This window comes from Tetrao urogallus (genome assembly GCF_951394365.1).
Source record: "Tetrao urogallus genome assembly, chromosome: 7".
Lineage (NCBI taxonomy): Eukaryota > Metazoa > Chordata > Aves > Galliformes > Phasianidae > Tetrao > Tetrao urogallus.
The window spans coordinates 29862104-29881976 of NC_136820.1; the positions used below are offsets into that span (position 1 = coordinate 29862104).

The 19873-nt window shown below is 38.7% G+C and overlaps 1 protein-coding gene across 1 annotated transcript in view; it reads right to left on the minus strand.

The window, feature by feature from the left end:
* Positions 1–19873, minus strand: part of CDK14 (cyclin dependent kinase 14) — a gene marked incomplete at both ends in the record, with an annotated part of 240919 nt that overhangs the window by 67470 nt on the left and 153576 nt on the right. The window contains one exon of the mRNA XM_079538094.1: positions 2850–2970. Within this exon, the coding sequence (XP_079394220.1) occupies positions 2850–2970 (121 nt within the window). The remainder of the gene's footprint in view (positions 1–2849; positions 2971–19873) is intronic.

Sequence of the window (19873 nt, forward strand, 5' to 3'; positions counted from 1 at the left end):
TTGAAAATAAAACATCCCTAGTGACTTCCTGATCTGAGAAACCCAGATGCAGCAGCGCATGCATTACCAGAACCAAAAATGGCTTAATAAGCTGTTTAAATTACTTCATTTACTAAGACTATATTCTTTCTGTAAAGAACAAATAGAAGAGGTTCATTTGGGGACTTTTTCCTATGTTTCTGTATTACTTATATATGGTTTTTAGTAATTCATAAACCCTTTATGTATTGAAGCTTATTTTTCTTGCATTGACTTTCAAAGGACTGTAAAATTCAAGGATTAAGGAAAGTTACACCAGAGGCAATGCAAAGCCATTTTCATAAGCTACCAGTAAGTCCTCATCAAGAGGAAAGAAAGAAAAAAGAAGAAAGCAAGCATATCAAAGGTTATCACAACTCTTTGATGCAGTCTTAGGTAGCGTAGCACATTCACACAATGCCACTGTATCAAATGCTGTCAGCAGTAAATCACAAAGCCCACTGCATTCATTGATTTCCATCGCTAGCCTGACACCACTAATGCATGTATGTCTTCATTAATATTATTTTATTGCCAGTGGCTATTTAAAAAGAAAGCAGGAGAATGTAATAGTGTATGTGGATCATTAGCTTTTAGTTACTCCCCTAATGCCCTACACCAGCAAATGAAGTGTAAAAATAGCCTGCAGCCTCTGCCACCTGCTTCTCCGCCACTGTCCAGTGGTTAATGCTTGGACTCCTTTTTCATGCAGCTGGGCTTCTCCTCAGTAAGGGCTCCACTTGCCCTTCCTTGGGAGCCCCCATGAAATGTTATTTATCACGGGTAAAGCAAGGGCCCCTTGCCAGTCTTTTTTTTTCTAAGCGGAAGAAACAGCTGTGCTTTGTGCCTCAGCGTTATTTAAATATTTATTGAAGTGGCTGCCTAGTTTTGTCATAATGTGGATTCTCAATAAGGACACAAGAGAGCATGCAGTTTCTGCCATAAGGACATAATGCCAGTAATTGCATAAAAATGCTAATGCTACAAACACACTTTTGATAACAAATTACCAAATTATTTTTGTAGCTGATGGAAGACAGGTTTCTCCATGTCTCTGCCTTCCCCTCACTCTGGGAAATCACCAAGTGGTTTTAATGTAATTATCACCCAGCTCTGAGCATCCTTGCACAAAGGAGCCCTATGGCTGTCTGAGCTCCAGCAGATCTCACTGCTGGACATACCACATCCACAGCAGTGACCCAAACATGGACCAACACCTCTCAGCAGCACGTAGCAAGAGCTATTGCAGGCAACCCAGCAAACACAAAAGTAAAACCCAAAGCTCTTCTGTCACATGCAATAGAAATTTGCTGTAACCTGACTTCAGATGCAGCAGTAGATCAGCCTTCACAAAAATTCCTACCATGTGAAGTTGGCCAGTTTGTGAGGGGTAGCAGAAATTTGAAGGCCAACTGAATCCTGGACTGCATCAAAGGAGGAGTAGCAGCAGGGCGGTGAAGTTGACTGTCCCTCACTACTCTGACCTTGTAAGGCCCCATCTGCAGTACCGTGCCCATGGCTGGGTCTCCAGCACAAGAAGGATGCAGAGGTGTTGGAAAGAGTCCAGAAGAGGGCCACGAGGATGACCAGAGGGCTGGAGCACCTCTTGTACAAAGGCAGACTGAGAGAGCTGGGCCTGTTTAGCTTGGAGAAGGCTCCAAGGAGACCTCATTGCAGTTGGCCAGTACTTGCAGGGAGCTTACAAGCAGAAGGGGAACCAATTTCTTACACGGTCTGATAGTGATAGGACTATCACTAGAGCAGACTGGCTTTAAACTATAAGAGGAAAAATTTGGGTTAGATGTTAGGAAAAATTCTTTACTCAGAAGGTGATGGGGAACTGGCACAGACTGCCCACGCTACGATTCAACAATTCAGCAAGCTACAAAACAAATCGTTATTTTTTTTAAAACTTGTTCAGGGTAAGTTTTTCTTCAAATAAATGTGTTCTGCAGATCTAAAGGAAAATTAACTTTTTCCACAACACAAGATGTTCTTGATGAAGAAAAAATATTTTTCTTACACATTACTATTTCCTGAATCAGTCTGCAATGCTTCTGTCAACAAAGTTGATGTTCTAGCTAATGACTGCATGCACAGATTACAGAGTTTTGTGAACTCAAAACCAACAGGATGAACAAAGAACCTCTACCTTGCTTTCTAACAGTCAAAAAACCACACACACCTTCATTGTTCAACATGGGATTAACTGATATAAAGCAAGCTAGGTGCTGTATCCTACATGCATCAGACTGTCCTTTCAAATCTGTAGTTCTAAACAAAGCCTGCTTGTTTGAAAGAAAGTTGTCCAACAATGTGTCACATGCTCACTTTCTGCTAATGAGTAGAGCAGACTAAAACCAGACGCTGTATTTTTGCATCCATAGAATCCTGGGATTCTCCTTGCTACATCTCAGAATAACTGAGGGTCAGGGCAAATTCGGTCATTTAAGTCATAAATGCAATGCTTTACCAGTCATGCATTTTGGCAGGTTTTGCTCGTATAGCACTATTCACCATGTACTGCATCATAGTTATCAGTCATTTGCTAAGGAGCAGGAAGCAACAACTTGTCCTCTGAAAAGCTTTACTGGCTCTGCTAGTGGTGTGCTAACAGCAGGTACCCACCTGGGTACCACGTGGGTTGCAGGAGGGTATTCATTTATGGAAATAACTGAGTCAACCACAGAAATTACTGCACACGAGCTACACCACTATGACTTTAAGCTTTAACTATACCATTAATTGTGCCACATATTTGTTTTACACACACAAACAAAATCTGAGCTAAAGCACCTACGTAGAGTCTTGTGCAAAGATGCTATACTGACCACATATCAAGGCAGGTAGAATATTCTGTTGATCCCAAAAGGACATCTGGAGGTCTGTACCATAGAGTTACCACTTCATTAGAATACGTATGGCTGGGAACTGATTTAGCTCTTGCAAGACCTGTGGGGTAAATACAAAGAAATTAATAAAAACTGAACAAAGAAATGGTTTGCTGTAGAGTTAAGATCCTAAAAGTATATATGAGGCCACATCACATTATCATGAATTCATGTTGCAAACAATTTTTTCTACTAGTAACAAAATAAATTGCTTAATGAAAGAAAGCATCTATGATTTAATACTGGGCTTAACAGAGCTGTGGTTATTCTGAAGGAATAATAAAATTTGACTTTGATAATGACAACCAAAGGCCCTGGAGAGATGTAAAGTTACAAAGTGGTATACCTAAATGAAAGACAAATAAATAAAGTTATTCATTTCCATTAACTACTCATCCTTAGGCATCAGAAGTCTTTTCATTTACGTGCTTAGGAAAAGAGAATGAAAATGGAATTCCCAGACATACAGTGACACAGATGAGACGTTTTTTAGGAGAGCTTAAGGAAACCTTCTGCCACTTATGCTGCAAACTTCAGCCTGCTTATTCAAATTTATATTTGAAAGCAGTAGAAACATTCAGACATTTCCATTCAAATAAATATTAATATTGCAGTAATACATCAAAAAATGTTACATGCAAAATTCTTCTTTCTCAAAAAATATATTTTGGCAGTGCAGCAATCTCAGAAACAGAAATCAATGTGACGAAAGCTGTGACCTACTAAAAATACACTATTTACAATAACTGTCTTTCAAGCTTGTCAATCATTTAAAATAACTCACAGAACTATATAAATCATAATCTATCTCATGTAAAATTGGAAAGATATTCGGAGAGATTCTCATGTGCTTTTACAAACATCAATAAAATGCATATCTTCCTAATGGTTCTCCTACAAGAGTGTCTCTCATTAAGAAAATGGAAAAAAAAAAATTCAGGGCTTTGGTGACTGTTCCCATCACCTACAAGCACCCTTTCGAAGCAACTTGCTCCTGCTTACTGCCTTAAGACAATCCACTCCCTCACTGGGAACACGACATGCAGAAATAACAGAAATCAGGGCACTGCACCACTACTTTTTGTCTTCCTAAACAAAGAATTACCGATTTCCCTTTCACACACAAAAAACAAAATCTCTTGCACCTCACATAAAACAAAAAGCAGTCAAGCCCTCAGAAAAAAATACACAACACGAGAATCACATAAAAATGAAGAGGAGAGTCCTTTGCACCTTAATTCTCAATGCACTGGAGAAGCTATTTAAGAATAGTTAATCTCAGTGAATACATCTCCATAGTAATGATGGCAAATCTTGCCAGTAGACTGCATTATCAGCTGATTATAGCAATTAGAACAGAGTAGGCGAATAATTTGACTTGTATGCCAAAATTTCTTTAAAAAAAAATAAATCAAATATGAACAAACTTTTTTTTCCGCTTCAGTTTTCAGACTTCCGTCTCGTTTGTATTTGTCCACTTGATCTCTAGCTTGATCAACACTTGGCTCATGTAAAGAACTCAAAGTTGGCAACTGCAGCATACCTCACACGACGAGAGGTAGCTTTATGCTACCTGCAGTACCTATCACAGAATCATAGAGTAGCCTGGGTTGAAAAGGACCACAATGATCACCGAGTTTCAACCCCCTCCTGCGTGCAGGGTCACCAACCAGCAGACCAGGCTGCCCAGAGCCACATCCAGCCTGGCCTTGAATGCCTCCAGGGATGAGGCATCCACAACGTCCTTGGGCAACCTGTTCCAGTGTGTCACCACCCCCTGAGTTAAAAATGTCCTCCTAAGATCTAACCTAAACCTCCCCTATTTCAGTTTAAAACTATTCCCCCTCGTTCTGTCATTTTACCTCTTTAACATTTTTGTTTCTAGAGAATCAGAATCCAGCAAATGCTCTAATTGATGAATAGCTCACATTCCTAGCACAGAGAAACATTCACAAGTCTCAGTTTTTGGGCTCCTACATCCCATCCTACAGTATTCCCTGAAAGTGTGAATCTTGACCTACTGTTATTAAACTAAGTAAATATTATGCAAAGATTGGAGAAGGCTGACGGTAAATGTCCCCATCCTTCTTTGCCTGCCTGATATTCCCTTCCAGAACTCCTTTGCTGTTGCCTCAGGAAGACTGAACTGGGTTACAGATCCTTTCCTCTCTAATCTTCTGCCCAGCTGTGATGGGAGTGAAAGCCCAGGCAGGCAGGGAAAAAGCACTTTTAAGAAGCGAGCAATACAATATGATATTGGGAAAACTGGCCAAAGCTTTAGAATTTTGTGGGGTGATAATGGAATGCAGGTCCCCCCGGTACAAAGTGCTTGACCCACACACTCAAGAAATCTCCAATGTGAGGAGGAATAAGCACCTGGCCATACCAGAAATCATACTGCAAATAATACATTTGTGCTTGCCAGCAGGTTTCTGCCACCATTCTAGCTAAGGCGGAGGTCTGCACTGTACTGTAGCCAACCTGAATACATCTTCCCTGACTGGCGCCATTGTTCAGCCAAAATCCTGCCCTCTGTTGGGATGCTGCCCACCCTGCTTTCATAACCTATTGCTTCCACCCTAATCCAGGCCAGGATAACTGAGATCCATCACATTTTCAAGGGATGCCTCTTTTCAGCTAATCTCAGTCTGCTGGACAGCTAAATGTTATTCTTTGTTCTACTTTCACTTCCAAAACTCCATGAAAGCCTCGTTTGAGGTTGCTACATCTGGTTTCTCAGTTATAAGAAGATCATTACTGGAATCAAGAAAGTTAGGAAGCAAAACATTAATTTGTAAGAGCAAATTGACATTAAATTGCATCAGTACTGCAGGTTTAAGACGTTTACAGCCGTAAGTTTTATGTAGTGGCTAACTGGTTTCCTGCTCATCCACTTACACTACTTTGCAGACTATATGGCCAAATTTAGCAGAACTGAACAACCAAGGGAAATACATACAAAAGCTAAAATTTGGCACAGGAACATTTGGCACAGTCCCTCTGTTTTAGTCAATTGCTTTTCCAGTGCAGAATTCAAAGGCCCTAAATTAGGCTAATGCCGTAGAGGAGCTTCTTTTTCTTAGGAATGGGAACAAAGTTTGCTTTTTCTGAAGAACACTCTGCACAAATACAGCATTTGCAATTATGAACACTTTCATTTGAAGACTCAAAATTAATGTAAATATCTCCCATCCCACTTGAAGCATGAAAAACATCCTCATCTTTCAGATATATTTATAGTTTAAAAGCAGAGCTACCAAAATATATACATATAAACACTGACAAGATTCTGCACTTCTTGTTTTGATGTTCCAGATGTGAACAGATGACAGTTACCATCTTGGGTTACTTTGGTGGGATTTTTTTGTTTGTTTGTTATAAAAAAAATGCAGAAAAAAGCAAACAAAAAAAATCTATGTATTTCATACCTTTTTGCACATTCAAATATGCTTACTCATGCAAAATTTATTTAACGACATCCTTCAACTGAAAGGAAACTGAAGGGTAGGATTAATTAGCACAGCATGTTCGATCACTTTCTTTAAGGGTTCCCTGTCTGTTTCCATGGATACCCTACAGGAAGTGTGACAGTCTCCTTTGAAAAAGACAGAGCTCATGGGTGATCATCAAAACTTCAGATCTTAATGGCTATGACAAACAAAAGCCAAAAGGGAAATGGTGACATTATCAGGTGAAGGCACAGCATTTACATAGGGCTGCTTGCGCCCTTCTTGCCTGTGAAGGGGCATAGATGGCTCACTGACAGTTGGTGAAGTCCCTCCTAGATCCAACAGCCTCCAAAATACAAAAGGTCACCATGCAGCCTGTGTCTGGCCTCGTCTGGAAAGGGGGAAGCCAAGAATAAGGCCCAGCGATTAAAGTCAGGTGGCACCGGCCCTGCTGAGTATAATTATGGCAACAACAGACACTCCTGTTATCCAGGGAGCTACTTCACTGGCTATTATTTATCCTAGCTGGAAGAACAAACTTTTCTCATGCATCACATGCCACCAGCAACATCTACCTGTGCTATGCCACAAAGCACAACTTTATTTTATATCATTCATTAAACAAGAGCTCATGTGATCCTGTAATGCCCTTTATTTAAAACACAGGCTGACTGACTATGCTGACGTATGGAATGGAATAGAGCGGAATGGAATATCTAATCCCAAGTGTCTGAGCTTTCCAGGACAACTCTAAAGCAAGAAGATATTTCCCTGCATGGTAAACAATTTTCTCTGCTTCGTCTGGCTTTACCTTTTATCTCAGACCCACAGACTGTCTCTGATTTCACCTAGTATCAGTTAGTGATGTAACAAATTTATTTGTACTGATTTATCACCATTTTTAATTTATTTTATTTTACATGGCTTTTAAAAGAGGAAGCAGCTATATCCAGACTCAAATAGAGTTACCTTTGGTTGTGAGCACAAATATTAATATTTGATATTTTTTTGTCGCAGAATTACTTTCTAGTCAAATTCATGTGACAACCAGGAAGCCTTTGTTCAACAGTGAGCCTCATCCTACAGCTGACAAAGACAGCAATGCAAAAAGGAGGGCTTGCCAAGTATGTGCATTGTTTTCCTTTCCATTACACTTTAAATGTATTGATTTGTTTACTATTTTTATTTAAATGTAACAAAAAGGGCTTCAGTAAGGCATGCTGCAGCCAAAAAAAAAAAAAAAAGACTGGTTTTTCTCTTTCATTGTTGTTTATCCTTGATTCATATTCTTTTATGCTTCCTTTCTTCGACTCCTGTTCATTTATTTTAATTTTTTTTTCAACTACTTTGAGGTACATGGTTTATTACCATTGTTCAGTAACAATATTAAAATACTAACATAATCTATTGAAGATCATGAAACAGAAGTAAAATGGGTGGAAACTGACATTGTTTCAACAAGACACTCGGCTCTCCACCCCAGAATTCAGCTCTTGGCAAGTAAATGTACTGCAGCCTGAAGGTCCCTCTGCTGAACAGAAATCATCTGTCCCTTATCTGTAGCTTATCTGAGTTAAATTTCTTTCAACTATGATAAATTACCTACAGTATCCTTTGCCTGACTCCTAATGCAGCCACCAGTTCACGGTAGTGATATTCATTTACAAAAGTCACCCACTATCAGAGAAAGCCTAATTAGGTTCCCCGGTTAATATTCCCCAAATGCACTTGGGCAATGACTAGTCTTCCCAAGCAGAGAGCATGAGTCAACCTTCACAACACAGACAGCAATAAGTCAAACAAAAGGCACGTGTGTCTGACAGCCTGGGTTTTCCCACACTATCACTACTTGTTCTAATAAAAGATTATTTCTCCCTGCAAATCCTATCTCATGTATGCCTTCTGACAATCACAATGTAGATGATAATTAGTCTGGTCTTTGTAAAGGTCTCCACCATCCATTTGACAAACACAAGTTCGAGGAAAGGAAGATACAGAAATATTTTTTCTGCTAACAAGAAATAAGAATTTACCCTGCATGAAAAGCATTTTTCTTGTTTTAACAACTCAACATCAACTCTTTTGTCTACCTCCAAAGCTATCCACAAGACCATAGGCAAGCGATAAGGAAAAGAGCTCAGGTGTTTGTTGTATATTAAAGACCTCTTTGATTAATTTGACTGAAAACCATCCTAACTATAAAGCTGTTTATTTCTCTGCTTTAAAATCCTTTAAAAACTTTCTGATACATACTGAAAAAGCTGCTGATGCTGAACACACACAATGACTGCCAAACTCATTCATTCTCCATTAGCAGAAAAGAACACGCAAACCATTCTGTTCCAATCAAAAAATAGGTGGCACAGAAGTGGAAAAGAATACACATTCCATTTTTGACATATTGAAATTCTATATATCACCATGACCCTCTGGGGCAGCGTGAGTGTGTTCAAACTGCCTCTCCAATCCAGAAGCAGAAACATAATGGTGTGGGCAGGATAAATAGAAAAAGAAAAGATATCCACACTAACACTGCCAACACTGTAAACATGCACACGGCTGTGACAGCTCACAGAATTCAAGGACAGCAAGCAATTTCACATCAAAGATAATTTCTGCATTAATGAAAAGATCTGGATTTAAAAACATAAGATACATGCCCACGATATTTCAACTGTTCACTGTTTCAAATCTTGCTTTCTACTTTCTGGATTTTTACTTAATGATCCTTATTTTCTTCTGTCACAAAACATTCCACATGAAAATGATTACCTCTCCTCCTAACAGCATCCCAGCACGAACACACTACTTTGCTAATAAGGCTGCAAGTGAAGAAGTCAGTATTGCTCATTCCACAGTTATTAAGTTTGAAGCAAAGAGTTAACAATGCCTGAACAGACGGTTTTACATTGGGAGGATCTGCAGAGAACAGGAAGTTCTAGAAAGGACAAACAAACAGAAAATATTTCTCAGTTGAAAATGAGAGGTAATACATTTGAGAATGTTTCAATATTCCCTGAGAAAAGAGAAAACTGGGAAGCAGCTGTGAATCAATGAGCATCGCACTGAACAGTTTGAGTTTGGAAAATAGGAACATTAGAAAAAAAATAACAACAAACAACAACAGGGGATTTTAAAACATATGAATAAAGATCTTGCTGAAGACAACACAGGTTACATACTACTTTCATGCAGTTGTGAGGAGTAATGTTCTTGTTTCCCTATCATCAGACTTTTTTCCTAACAAACCAAAGGAACTCAGAAAAGAAAATGTAAAGTGATTCAGACCATGAGGGAAAAATTGCTCTGCAGAGACAAAGAAAAAGCTCTGTGTGTACAATCTGGTGAAGTGTAATAGCCCATCAAGCACTGACCATAGAAATCAACATCTTACTGCAATGCTACGTGTGTTAACAATTGACTGTGTTCCCCATCTGGACAACTAAAAGCATGACTGTAAGAGCCAATTTTGGATTACTCCATCTCGGGACCAAGTTAAAATGAATCAACCTTTATCAACTGCTATCTTGATAATTTATCATTCAATAAAATGCAGTAGGTACTTGACATATTGCATGAGACATGCTAAATAGGACATACTGGCAAGGAAATAAATAAGCTTTATCCAAGCTATTCAAGACTTATATTTGCAGAAAAATGTCGTGTAGACAAACTGCCTTCCCCTTTGTTCAGGTAAGGTTTGCTGAGGGGACTGAACACACACCAGACTCAAGTACACAACAGCAGTACTACTTAAATCTTTCCACTGCAATGTTTCATTAAATCTGACAGCTGAAGAACTGTTAAATAAGCATGCTTTGTTGCTAGTGTAGGGGCTCACCAACATGCACAGAGAAACACAAAAGCTAAGTTTCACCATGAGTTTTATATGCAAATATCTAAACTCAGTTGTTTACACTCGGGTAATTTTGTTTCTGAAGTGACCACACGGCACTGATCCTGACTGTTTCCATCAATGAGGACCAAGCTCAGTGCAATCAACCTGGGGCTGCTGGAACAGCTAAAAGGCAAAGATACTTTGGTGTCTATTAGAATGTTGCTGCATGGAGTGAGACAATACCATTTTGCTGATCCATCATTTCTAATTCAGAGGTAAAATATCCAGAGAATTTTGACAAATATAACGGCCAGGATAAAAAGCCTATTAAAGTATCTGTAAATTTATTTACAAATGGGGAAGATCCCATGAATTAGTTTAGGCTAATTTAACAAGAGCAAGGATACATGAAAAAGCAAGTGTTAGAACATCGTTAATGCAATCTACAAACAATAATACCCATGAAAATCAGATCTGACAATTATTTCTACTTGTAAATAAAACACTGATAATACCATTTGGCAATACACACAAAAGTGAAATTTGTGAATCTCAATACGGGCACTGAAACACCAGTTCTTACAACGTGAGGCCAGGCCCATGCATGTATAAATGGCACCATTCTGCAACTAACAGATCTGCCAGCACCTGGCCCCTGTGCTGCACAACCAATGCCATTAAGTTTGATATGCCTGAGCTTTCCAGCTGAGAGTACCCTGCCATGCATGTCCCTGCTGCAGGACACAGCTGCGCTGGTTCCACCTCACAGGCTTGGCGCCTGAGCAACGGCTGGCACAAATGGTTCTGCAGCTATGGGGAAGATTAACCCAGGCTGCTTCCAGGACCCATGCCAGACTGTTCATAGATAACACAGATACTCAGCTAATTCTTGGTGTTGCTGCAATACATTATTCTCTTAAACTTCTATATTTTCTTAGCATTTAAAACCATTGTCTTGGCTCTTCTGTGGAAGAAGTCTGGTACATTTTGCATGCGCTACCACATCAGAACATACATTCAAATGCTAGATAATGCCTGCAGAATCTAAGAACACATCTGTCTGTACCGGCTTAAGTCAGAGAAAAATGATCTGAAAAGATAAGGATAATACAGTACAAGCATTGATACAAAGCTAACAAAACAAAATGAAACAGAAGTCTATCCTATTCGAAGAACAAAATAACTATAAGAGACCTAAAGATTTTACTAAATTTTAACATTATTTTCACTTAGCCTTAAAGTGTGAGACCATTAAGAAAACCTACATAAATATAGTTGCTTCGGTGGAGAAGCATTATAATGCAGCAGCATATTATGGCAGTGATCTCTGGAGCCTCAGATTCATCTGTTCATTTGAATTGCTCCTCAAAACTCATTTAATGTCTATGTCATCTTGAATTAGCTGAACCACAAATCTTACAAGGAAAGTTTTGTGAGAGACATTCCAATATGCTTAAGTCTAAATGATGATTTGACTTCACATCAGTAGTCAGGCATCTGTATTCCTGCAGAGCCACCTAATCAGTTCATAATACAATTTTGTCACAGAGAGAGAAGAAATGAAAACAGGCAATTTTGTTTTAAAAAATTTACATCGGAAATGCAATAAAGCTGTGGATTCTACAATATAATTTTGGAAAGAGGTAGTTAAAAAGCAAATGTTCCTCATATGGCATCTTTCTAGAAAGTGATACTGAAATGCCACTGTCAGGATGGCAAAATTGGAGCTCTTCAGACCAAATCTACTCTGTTACACAGATGTAACCTTACTAAGTCAGCAGATCTCTTTATCGAATAAATGAAAATATTAGTACTGAATCCAAAGCATTCTCCTCTCTGCTCTTTCAGACTACTGCTGTGCTTCTCCATGCAGAGCTTGATAGAAACTACTTCTAGAAGTGTCTGTCATGCTGTTAGTAACTTTGCAACATTTAATTTTCTCTTAAACCGCTTCTTGCATGTATGAACAAATCTGAGGTACGCAGGTGAGCACATCTTATTTTGATAATCCATTCAGCATCACATCCTGCAACCTGCGTGGCTGTAATCTTGAGCACCATCCTGAGCAAAGAACTGTCCGTTTCCAGAAGGTAAATTACAATTTTGTATTTATAAAGTACATTTCAGTAGGAATGCTTTTTATTATTGAGTTTTTTTCCTAAGGCCTACAGACAGTTTAAAGCTGAATTGAATGTCCGCCTTGCTTGAAAATTCCAGAACTTAGCATCAATTATGGTAATATCAACATAGTAAAGACATTTTCTTCTAGCGCTTTATAGTCATATAGAAGTATCTACTTCTATAATCAAATCTAGCCACTACAGTTAATAAGTAGCTTAAATACCATTGTAATGAAATAGCTTTAAAACCAAATATAGCCACAGGAGTGAATACGAAAAAAAAAAAGCATTACTTGGAAGTGACTTTAAAATGAAATAAGATAAATGTGAGAATCATAGAATTCTTAGAGTTGGAAGGGACCTTTAAAGGTCATCTAGTCCATCTCACCTGCAATGAACAGGGACACCTACAGCTAGATCAAATAGCCCAGGGCCTGATCCAGACTCACCTTGAAAGTCTCCAGAAACAGGGCATCCTCTCTGGTCAACCTCTGCCAGTGCCTCAGCATAACATACAGCAAGGGATACAGGCACTTGTTCATGGGTGGTGAAAATACATAGCTAATGGTTGTGACTGTGTTGAAAAACAGTGTTTTGTAACTGAGAATTTTCTCTATCCAACAGTGTTATCATGCTCTTTGTATCTGTTGTAGTTTCCAGGAAAATAAATAGGAGGCATTACTTTTGGCTGTAAAAGACTTTTTCCTTATACCCAACTTAAATCTACTTTCTTTAAGCTTGAAGCCATTTCCCCCTGTTCTCTCACCACAGACCCTACTATAGAATCTGTTCCCTTCTTTCCTCTAGGTCCCCTTTAGATACTGAAAGGCTGCTCTCAGGTCTCCCCAGAGCCTTCTTTTCTCCAGGCTGAACAGCCACAGCAATCTCAGCCTGGTGTTCTCTCCCTTGGATCATTCATTTGTATGTTCATAACTAGGGGTGGGGATAATAGAGATGACACCTGAACATCTTCTTCTCCCTTATTTTCAATGGCTACAGAAAAAAAAAAAAATTGCTAAAAATCCCCAGGGCTGCCAGGAAAATTCTCCTCTCAATACATAAGTAAGAATCACGCAACTGAAGAAATATAAATACAGCCAACATTGCAACTTTCAGAAGGAATGGAAAAAACTTGCATAAATTATTAAAAATTACCTAAATAAAATGTGAATCTAACACAAGGACTTAAAACACCTGGGACAAAAAAATCCCATGGCATAAATTACAGAGCTAACACTTCCTTAATATGCTATCTGAATGGTGGCATTATTTCATATCATGTTAAACAGTACATTTCTCTTAATGAACTGCCGTTCTCCTTTCATGTTAATCTTCTCTTTCCACATCAGTATTTTTGTTCTGAGTGATGATGAATTCTCTCTTCCTTAAGCCACACCCTTTCCCACCTACCCTTTCATTTTCCTACAGCTGATTATTTGCCATGTAATATAAATCTGCATAATCAACAACGCATCAAAGAAATTTAAATGATTTTAAAATTTGGTGCAATTTTCTCCTTTTATTATGTAATACGTTCTCCTAAATAAGGAAGCAATAAACAAAACCATGATCAGACCAATAAGTCCAAAAGGGAAAAGCACTACTACACTAAACCAGGATGCCTGTATTCAAAAGCTTTACCAGGTGCACAGCAGGCATTCAGATATAGCTGTACTGACAAAAGCAGCTTGCCATTTTTCAGGCAGGAGACAACCACTCCTCAAATATCCCCATGGGCTGATGCACAGGAAGCTCTGTTTGGATTGAAGTTATCCTGGCTGCAGCTGCTCAGCGTGTCTGAAAATATCGTGTGACATATTAAATTTCAGAAACCAGATTGGCAACACAGAATGTCAAGGTGTTTCTCTCTTAATTTCTAAGCTGAGAAAGGAGGGGAAACAAAGTTTTTAAGAAAGTTTGGTGCTTTAAAAATGGAGGTTTATAGCCACAGTATTTACAAGGCTACAGAGTAAGGCTAGAGAAGCAGCAAGATGTGTAGACATGAAAATGCGGTCACATGAACAAAATAAGGCTTTTTTTACGATGAAAGAAAATTTCTTGTTTCTACTGCCCAGATTCTAAATACATCTACACATTCCTGTGGATGAATGGGCTTCTCTTGTGGTAATAACTGCTGTGGTAATAATGCAAGGTCATAATAAGAACTGAGCGAGCCGCATTGCAGATGACATCTAAAGACCACGTTCTTCCTATGCACAAAACAACCAAACAGAATTTTTATCACAGTTGTTTTAACGGTGTCATAACCAACTTCCTTTATTGCCCTTAATGGATAATTAAGATGCTTTCCTCCTACTTAAAGGCTCAATATATCTCCAACTTGTAACAATGGGAAACTGGATTGAACCTTAAGTAATCTGAGATGCTTTTAGCAGGGGACTCATTTAGTGACTCAAGCCAATCTCCAGTTCCTTATTGGTTTAGAAACAAATTATTATTTTATTCCTTAGTATCCAATAATTTTACACAGTGTTTCTCAGTGGGAAGAACTCTGGTTATAAAATCTACTCACTACTATAGCAGAAAAGATGTGTATTTTCCAAGAATTTTATTTTCAACTGTTAAAAATCAGTCAGTGGAGACTGACATGGACAAAATTCAGTGTGTGTCTGACTCCAGACAGAAATCCTGTGTCAAATCTATTAATTCTCCATAGGCTAGCAAACTTAATTTCTGTCGATAAAATACTCTTCCTGCATCAACTCTCACAATGGCAATTTTAAAATTAGATACGTCTGACACCTCAATAAAGCCATGAGATCAATGAAACAAAGGAGACAGAGGTCCACAATGGGAACTAAACTAAACTAAATATGCATGAGAAGCAAGAGGCACCACAACAGTACTAGGCTACAAATTCTCTGCCATCTTCCTCTCACAAAAACAACGCACAAAAGAATTAATCAGCCCAAATACCAGAAATCAAATCCACCCCTTTGCACTGCTGCTGCTTGAGACTTCCTGCCACCTACACACCTCTTCTTGCTCCTTACCGCAAGCCTCTGCTGTGGAAACCATGAGAAGGTCACATGAGCTGCACAGGAAGGCCTTGCTTTGGGGCGGGAAGGGAGCAGCTTGGGCTAACCACAGCCATCAGTCAGTGGTGCTGTTAGTAGATAAAGTCTGGGGTGGAAGGACAGCTTGTTATCCTAGGGAAGCAAACAACCCTTGACAGGAGTCTCTAGGTACATCGTACTCACAGCTTCTGCAACCTACAACTTTAATCCTTCCTCCAAGAGGAAACGAGCTTAGCTCATGAGCTTCTGGCTCCCTTCCTCTAGATGCAGAAAGCAGTGGGGTTACAAGGGTACTTTTTCACTGATTTGGTAGTATGCAGTCAGGATTAGGCCAGGCCAAATGCACACAGTCTGCTCTGTTGCTTCAGGCCTTGAGCCCAGAAGTATCAGCATTTCAGACACTATGACAGAGCCTTTCACCATGATCTTCAATAACTGATACTCCGTGGAACATTTGCGCAGAAAAAAAATAGCAGTTATCCATGCAATCTTTTATGCTATCCAACCTTTCATAGGAATGTATATGGTACTTCATAAAGAAATTCCTTATGGGATTCTTTCTGTGGAAAATAATTTTTTTTATTCAAGTTATCAACATAGATTTAATCATTTTAACAGTCAACTAACTATACAGCAATAGTTTTGACGCTTGTGATAGATCTCCAACATGCACTCCATAGTAAAATCCATATGGAATTTCATGGAAACATACTCCCAAAGTCCCAAAGCATTAAAACACCAAGTTCCTCATGTTCTTTCTCACTCATCTTATAGCATTAGAACTCTCTGGGACATTACCACAGCTTGTTTAAAGGGCTGAAATAATGAAAAATTGGGGCAGAGAAGGGACTGAAGGGGCAATTTCTACTCAAGCTTTAAAAAATACATTTAAAAATAATAATAATAATATTAATAAATCAGTCAGTAACTTTTCTTATCCTTGCAAATATATTCAAGCTAACAACACCTTCTGGAGTTGCTGTTTCATAGTTTGAAATAGTATTTTGTACTTCTGCCTGCATAAGTGCCTGCATAGTCTTGGCCCTACACTGTCTTAGGGAAATGACACACTGAGAAAGTCAGTGTTTATGCTAAAAAGAATGGCACCCAATTAAAATATGGAACCACACGAGATATTTGCACGTGAAATAACAGCACAATCCAAAATGTAGACCAACCTTCCACATACCTTGTGCAATTCACCCATATTGCAGGCCTAGAGGAAAGACAAATGGAAAAAGTGACTGCAGGGAAGTTTCACCAATAAATAATTCCCTGGAGCAGGTTGATGAACTCACAGATAAAGCAGGAAAAGGGCCCTAATAATTTGGCCAGTTTCTTTCACAGTCTGAGGTGCTGTGACCTCCTCACATGCAAGCCAAGGGTATGCTCATGCCCTGAGGATTTTTTTCATACATCACTAGGTGACATGTGTCATACCTGCCCCTAAAAGCTCTGTAGATCTTTTATGTTACAACTTCTAATAATGACTGTATGTTTCCAAGCCGAAATGCATATCGTTCTAACTAAATGATATGTAAGACAAATCATACTACAATCAGATGAACAGTCCACACTATCCCTAGAAGAGTCACAATATTAGGGACATAGTTGAAATTTTGGGATAGACAGTAGCATACAGGGAGGCAAATTCTTCCTGAGAAGTACAACCTGGATGGTGGAATCCACTTCCCACCTCCTTGCTGAATGCTATAAGCTATTTAGAGATTTTGAGCTGCAATTAAGTATGATAATGTAGATGCAAACATAACTGATAATCTTGATTTAGATTAGCGTACACAAAACATAAATAGGAGCTATTGTGCAAAGAAGGACTTGATTCATTGTTTTTACAGAGGTGGTGGTTGATCAGCCCCAGAACATCTTTCCAGCTCTTTTTAAAAGTGGAAACAGCATTCACCTTCCCTTAGTTACTAGGGACCTAGTCTAGTTGATACAATTTTGCTAAAATGACAGAGAAGAGCCTCATGGTAACATAAACCATCCTGGTCAGTGCCCTCCAGATGCCTCCTGTGTGGTCCCAGGAATGTGCATGAGTCAAGACTTTTGAGAAGATCCTTGACTCAGTTCTCTTCCACTCACTTCTCTCCTCCCTGAACCCTGTTTCAGAAAACAAAAACTGTGAAATTTTATTTGTGAAGACCAAGACAAGGAAGTCATTGAGTACTGCATCCCTATGTGAGTCTGCTTCCTCACTTAGCAAAGGGCCATCATGTTCCACAACTGCATATTTCTTCTCTTATTTTCCTTCAACCCCCTACTTTTGCCTCCTCAGCAGTCTGTTGCCTTCTACTTCACCTAAACCCATTTTCCTCTCAGCCCCTTCAACATCTTGGACCCTTCCGCATGAGTATCACTCAGAAACACCCTCATGCAGTGCTAAAAGATAATATGCCTGGCAGGATTTGTTCTGTATTTGCTCCTCTAGTCTTTGATACACATCTTTCAGAGTTCTGATGCTGAAAAAGGGATCACTGAAATAACACAACATACTGCTTACAATGTGTGCTTCGTGTACAAATGAACCAAAGAAGAATGATTTTTCAGTATGAATACAAATCACTTGTGTCCTTAAGTAGCTGTTTTGCTTAATTATTAATCATCTGATCACAAGTAATGTTTGAAAAACACATTTTCTTAGTGTTTAGTCTTTGAGCTCATACTCCTGTCCACTGCTGTACAGTCATTTGACACTCTAAAGTTAACACAAATGCATTCATTCTAGATACACACTTTGCTTTCAAAGCTGCTCAATGACTTTTGTAAACAGAAGCTCAAAGATAATTTTTTGTAAGTCAATACACATCCAAAGGCCAAACAAACACATCTGTAAACAGTGTACAGAAAAGTTCAAGTGAAGAAATTACTAACCAAAGCCTTAGCAACAGCTGTGCAGCCCAGTCTGTGTGCTAAACAGCAACAAAAACAAGCTCTATTCATTTAAGTTTGTAATTGCTTAAGGTGTTACTCATTAAAGGTTTACAATACTTTATTTCTAGTCCAGACAGACATATGTGCTGGAAGGAAATAAAAATAGAGACAAATTTACACTATAGAATCAGAAATAATTTTCACATTTATTCAATCATTTCATAACAAAAAAAACCCCTAATACACTTTAATTTCCTCTGGAATTTTAATTAGATTGAAAAAAGAATGCAGGAAGTTCAAGGACTATTTTTCAGGGCAGTAATTATTCAGGTAGTAGTCTTCCCTATTATATCTTCTGAAGAAAAGCCATTTTTTATACCTCATGAATTTTTAATTTGATAAGGTCTCTGTGTTGTGTTATCCCTTTTCATTTTGCTGCTGTATTCTCATAAATGTTCATTTCACAGCAGCTATAGCACAAGAGCAGCAAAGCAGGCTGCCGCTCAGCCGAACAAAGGCGCTCCCACACAGCCGAGTGTCAATGTCTGGGAGCTGTGCAGTAGAAAAACACATGCCCACGGTTGCTCAAAGATTCCACTTGAGCTGCAACGCAATGCACTGCAGGCATGAATAGCCTTTCTTTTACCTTGTTTATTCAAGAACTCTGATCTAGTGCAGCCTGCTTTTAAGTATTTGATATCCTATGCTGAGGAGACTAAATAAGCCTCACTCCAAATTAAGAACCTTCAGTCAAGCTGTTGTTTTTTTGTAAACTTATGAAACCAAAATATAAAGGTCTTCTCCTTAGAGACAAAAAGGCCTTTGCTCTAGGATTTCATATTTATTGTGCTGGCAAAGTCAATCCTATCTCTGACAGAAACTGATTTTGTGATAGGTTCTTTTCTGCCCTGAGTGCATTTAAAAACAAAGCACTCATTTCTCTAATTTCCATACTGCTTCTCATGTAATTAATCAAAAGCATAATCTAAACCAACTTCCTCTCCAAGCACATTATCATGAATTAGGAAATTGTGGGAGAAAAACATAAAGAGAAGCAAACCTCTATTTTACATCTTGTTTAAGAAGTAAATGCACACATGTATGCCTGTGTGCGCACACGTGTGCACTCTCATTTCTCATGCCTCCAGTGAGAGGTCACAACCCTTCAGACTTCAACCCCATCACTTCTAATTTTTCAACTCGGTTCTCAGAAGAGAAATTCAACCCATCTGGTTTTCAATTTTACAAGGTCATCAGCCATGAAAGAAAATACAGCTTGAAAAAAAACAGAGACATATAATCTCCTCTCAGTATATATGAGTAGATTACACAGATGTTTCTGTTAGGTCAAGACAAACTACAAGCAGAAAAAAAAAATCCTTACCATATTATTATACATTTGTACACCTACTACTGGTTATTTCTTTCTGCTTTTGCCTTCCACGTTTCTATTCTTCATTTCATATGCAAAATTGTCAACCTTTAATTTCTGCCAATACAAAGCTGAGAAAATCTTGCCTTTGGTGTCACTGAAGGCACATTTGGCCTAGTGCTGCACTGAGGCAAAAAAAGACAGTTCTATTTCCTACTACAATGGGGTGAAAGCAGACAAAGCAGAACAAACACC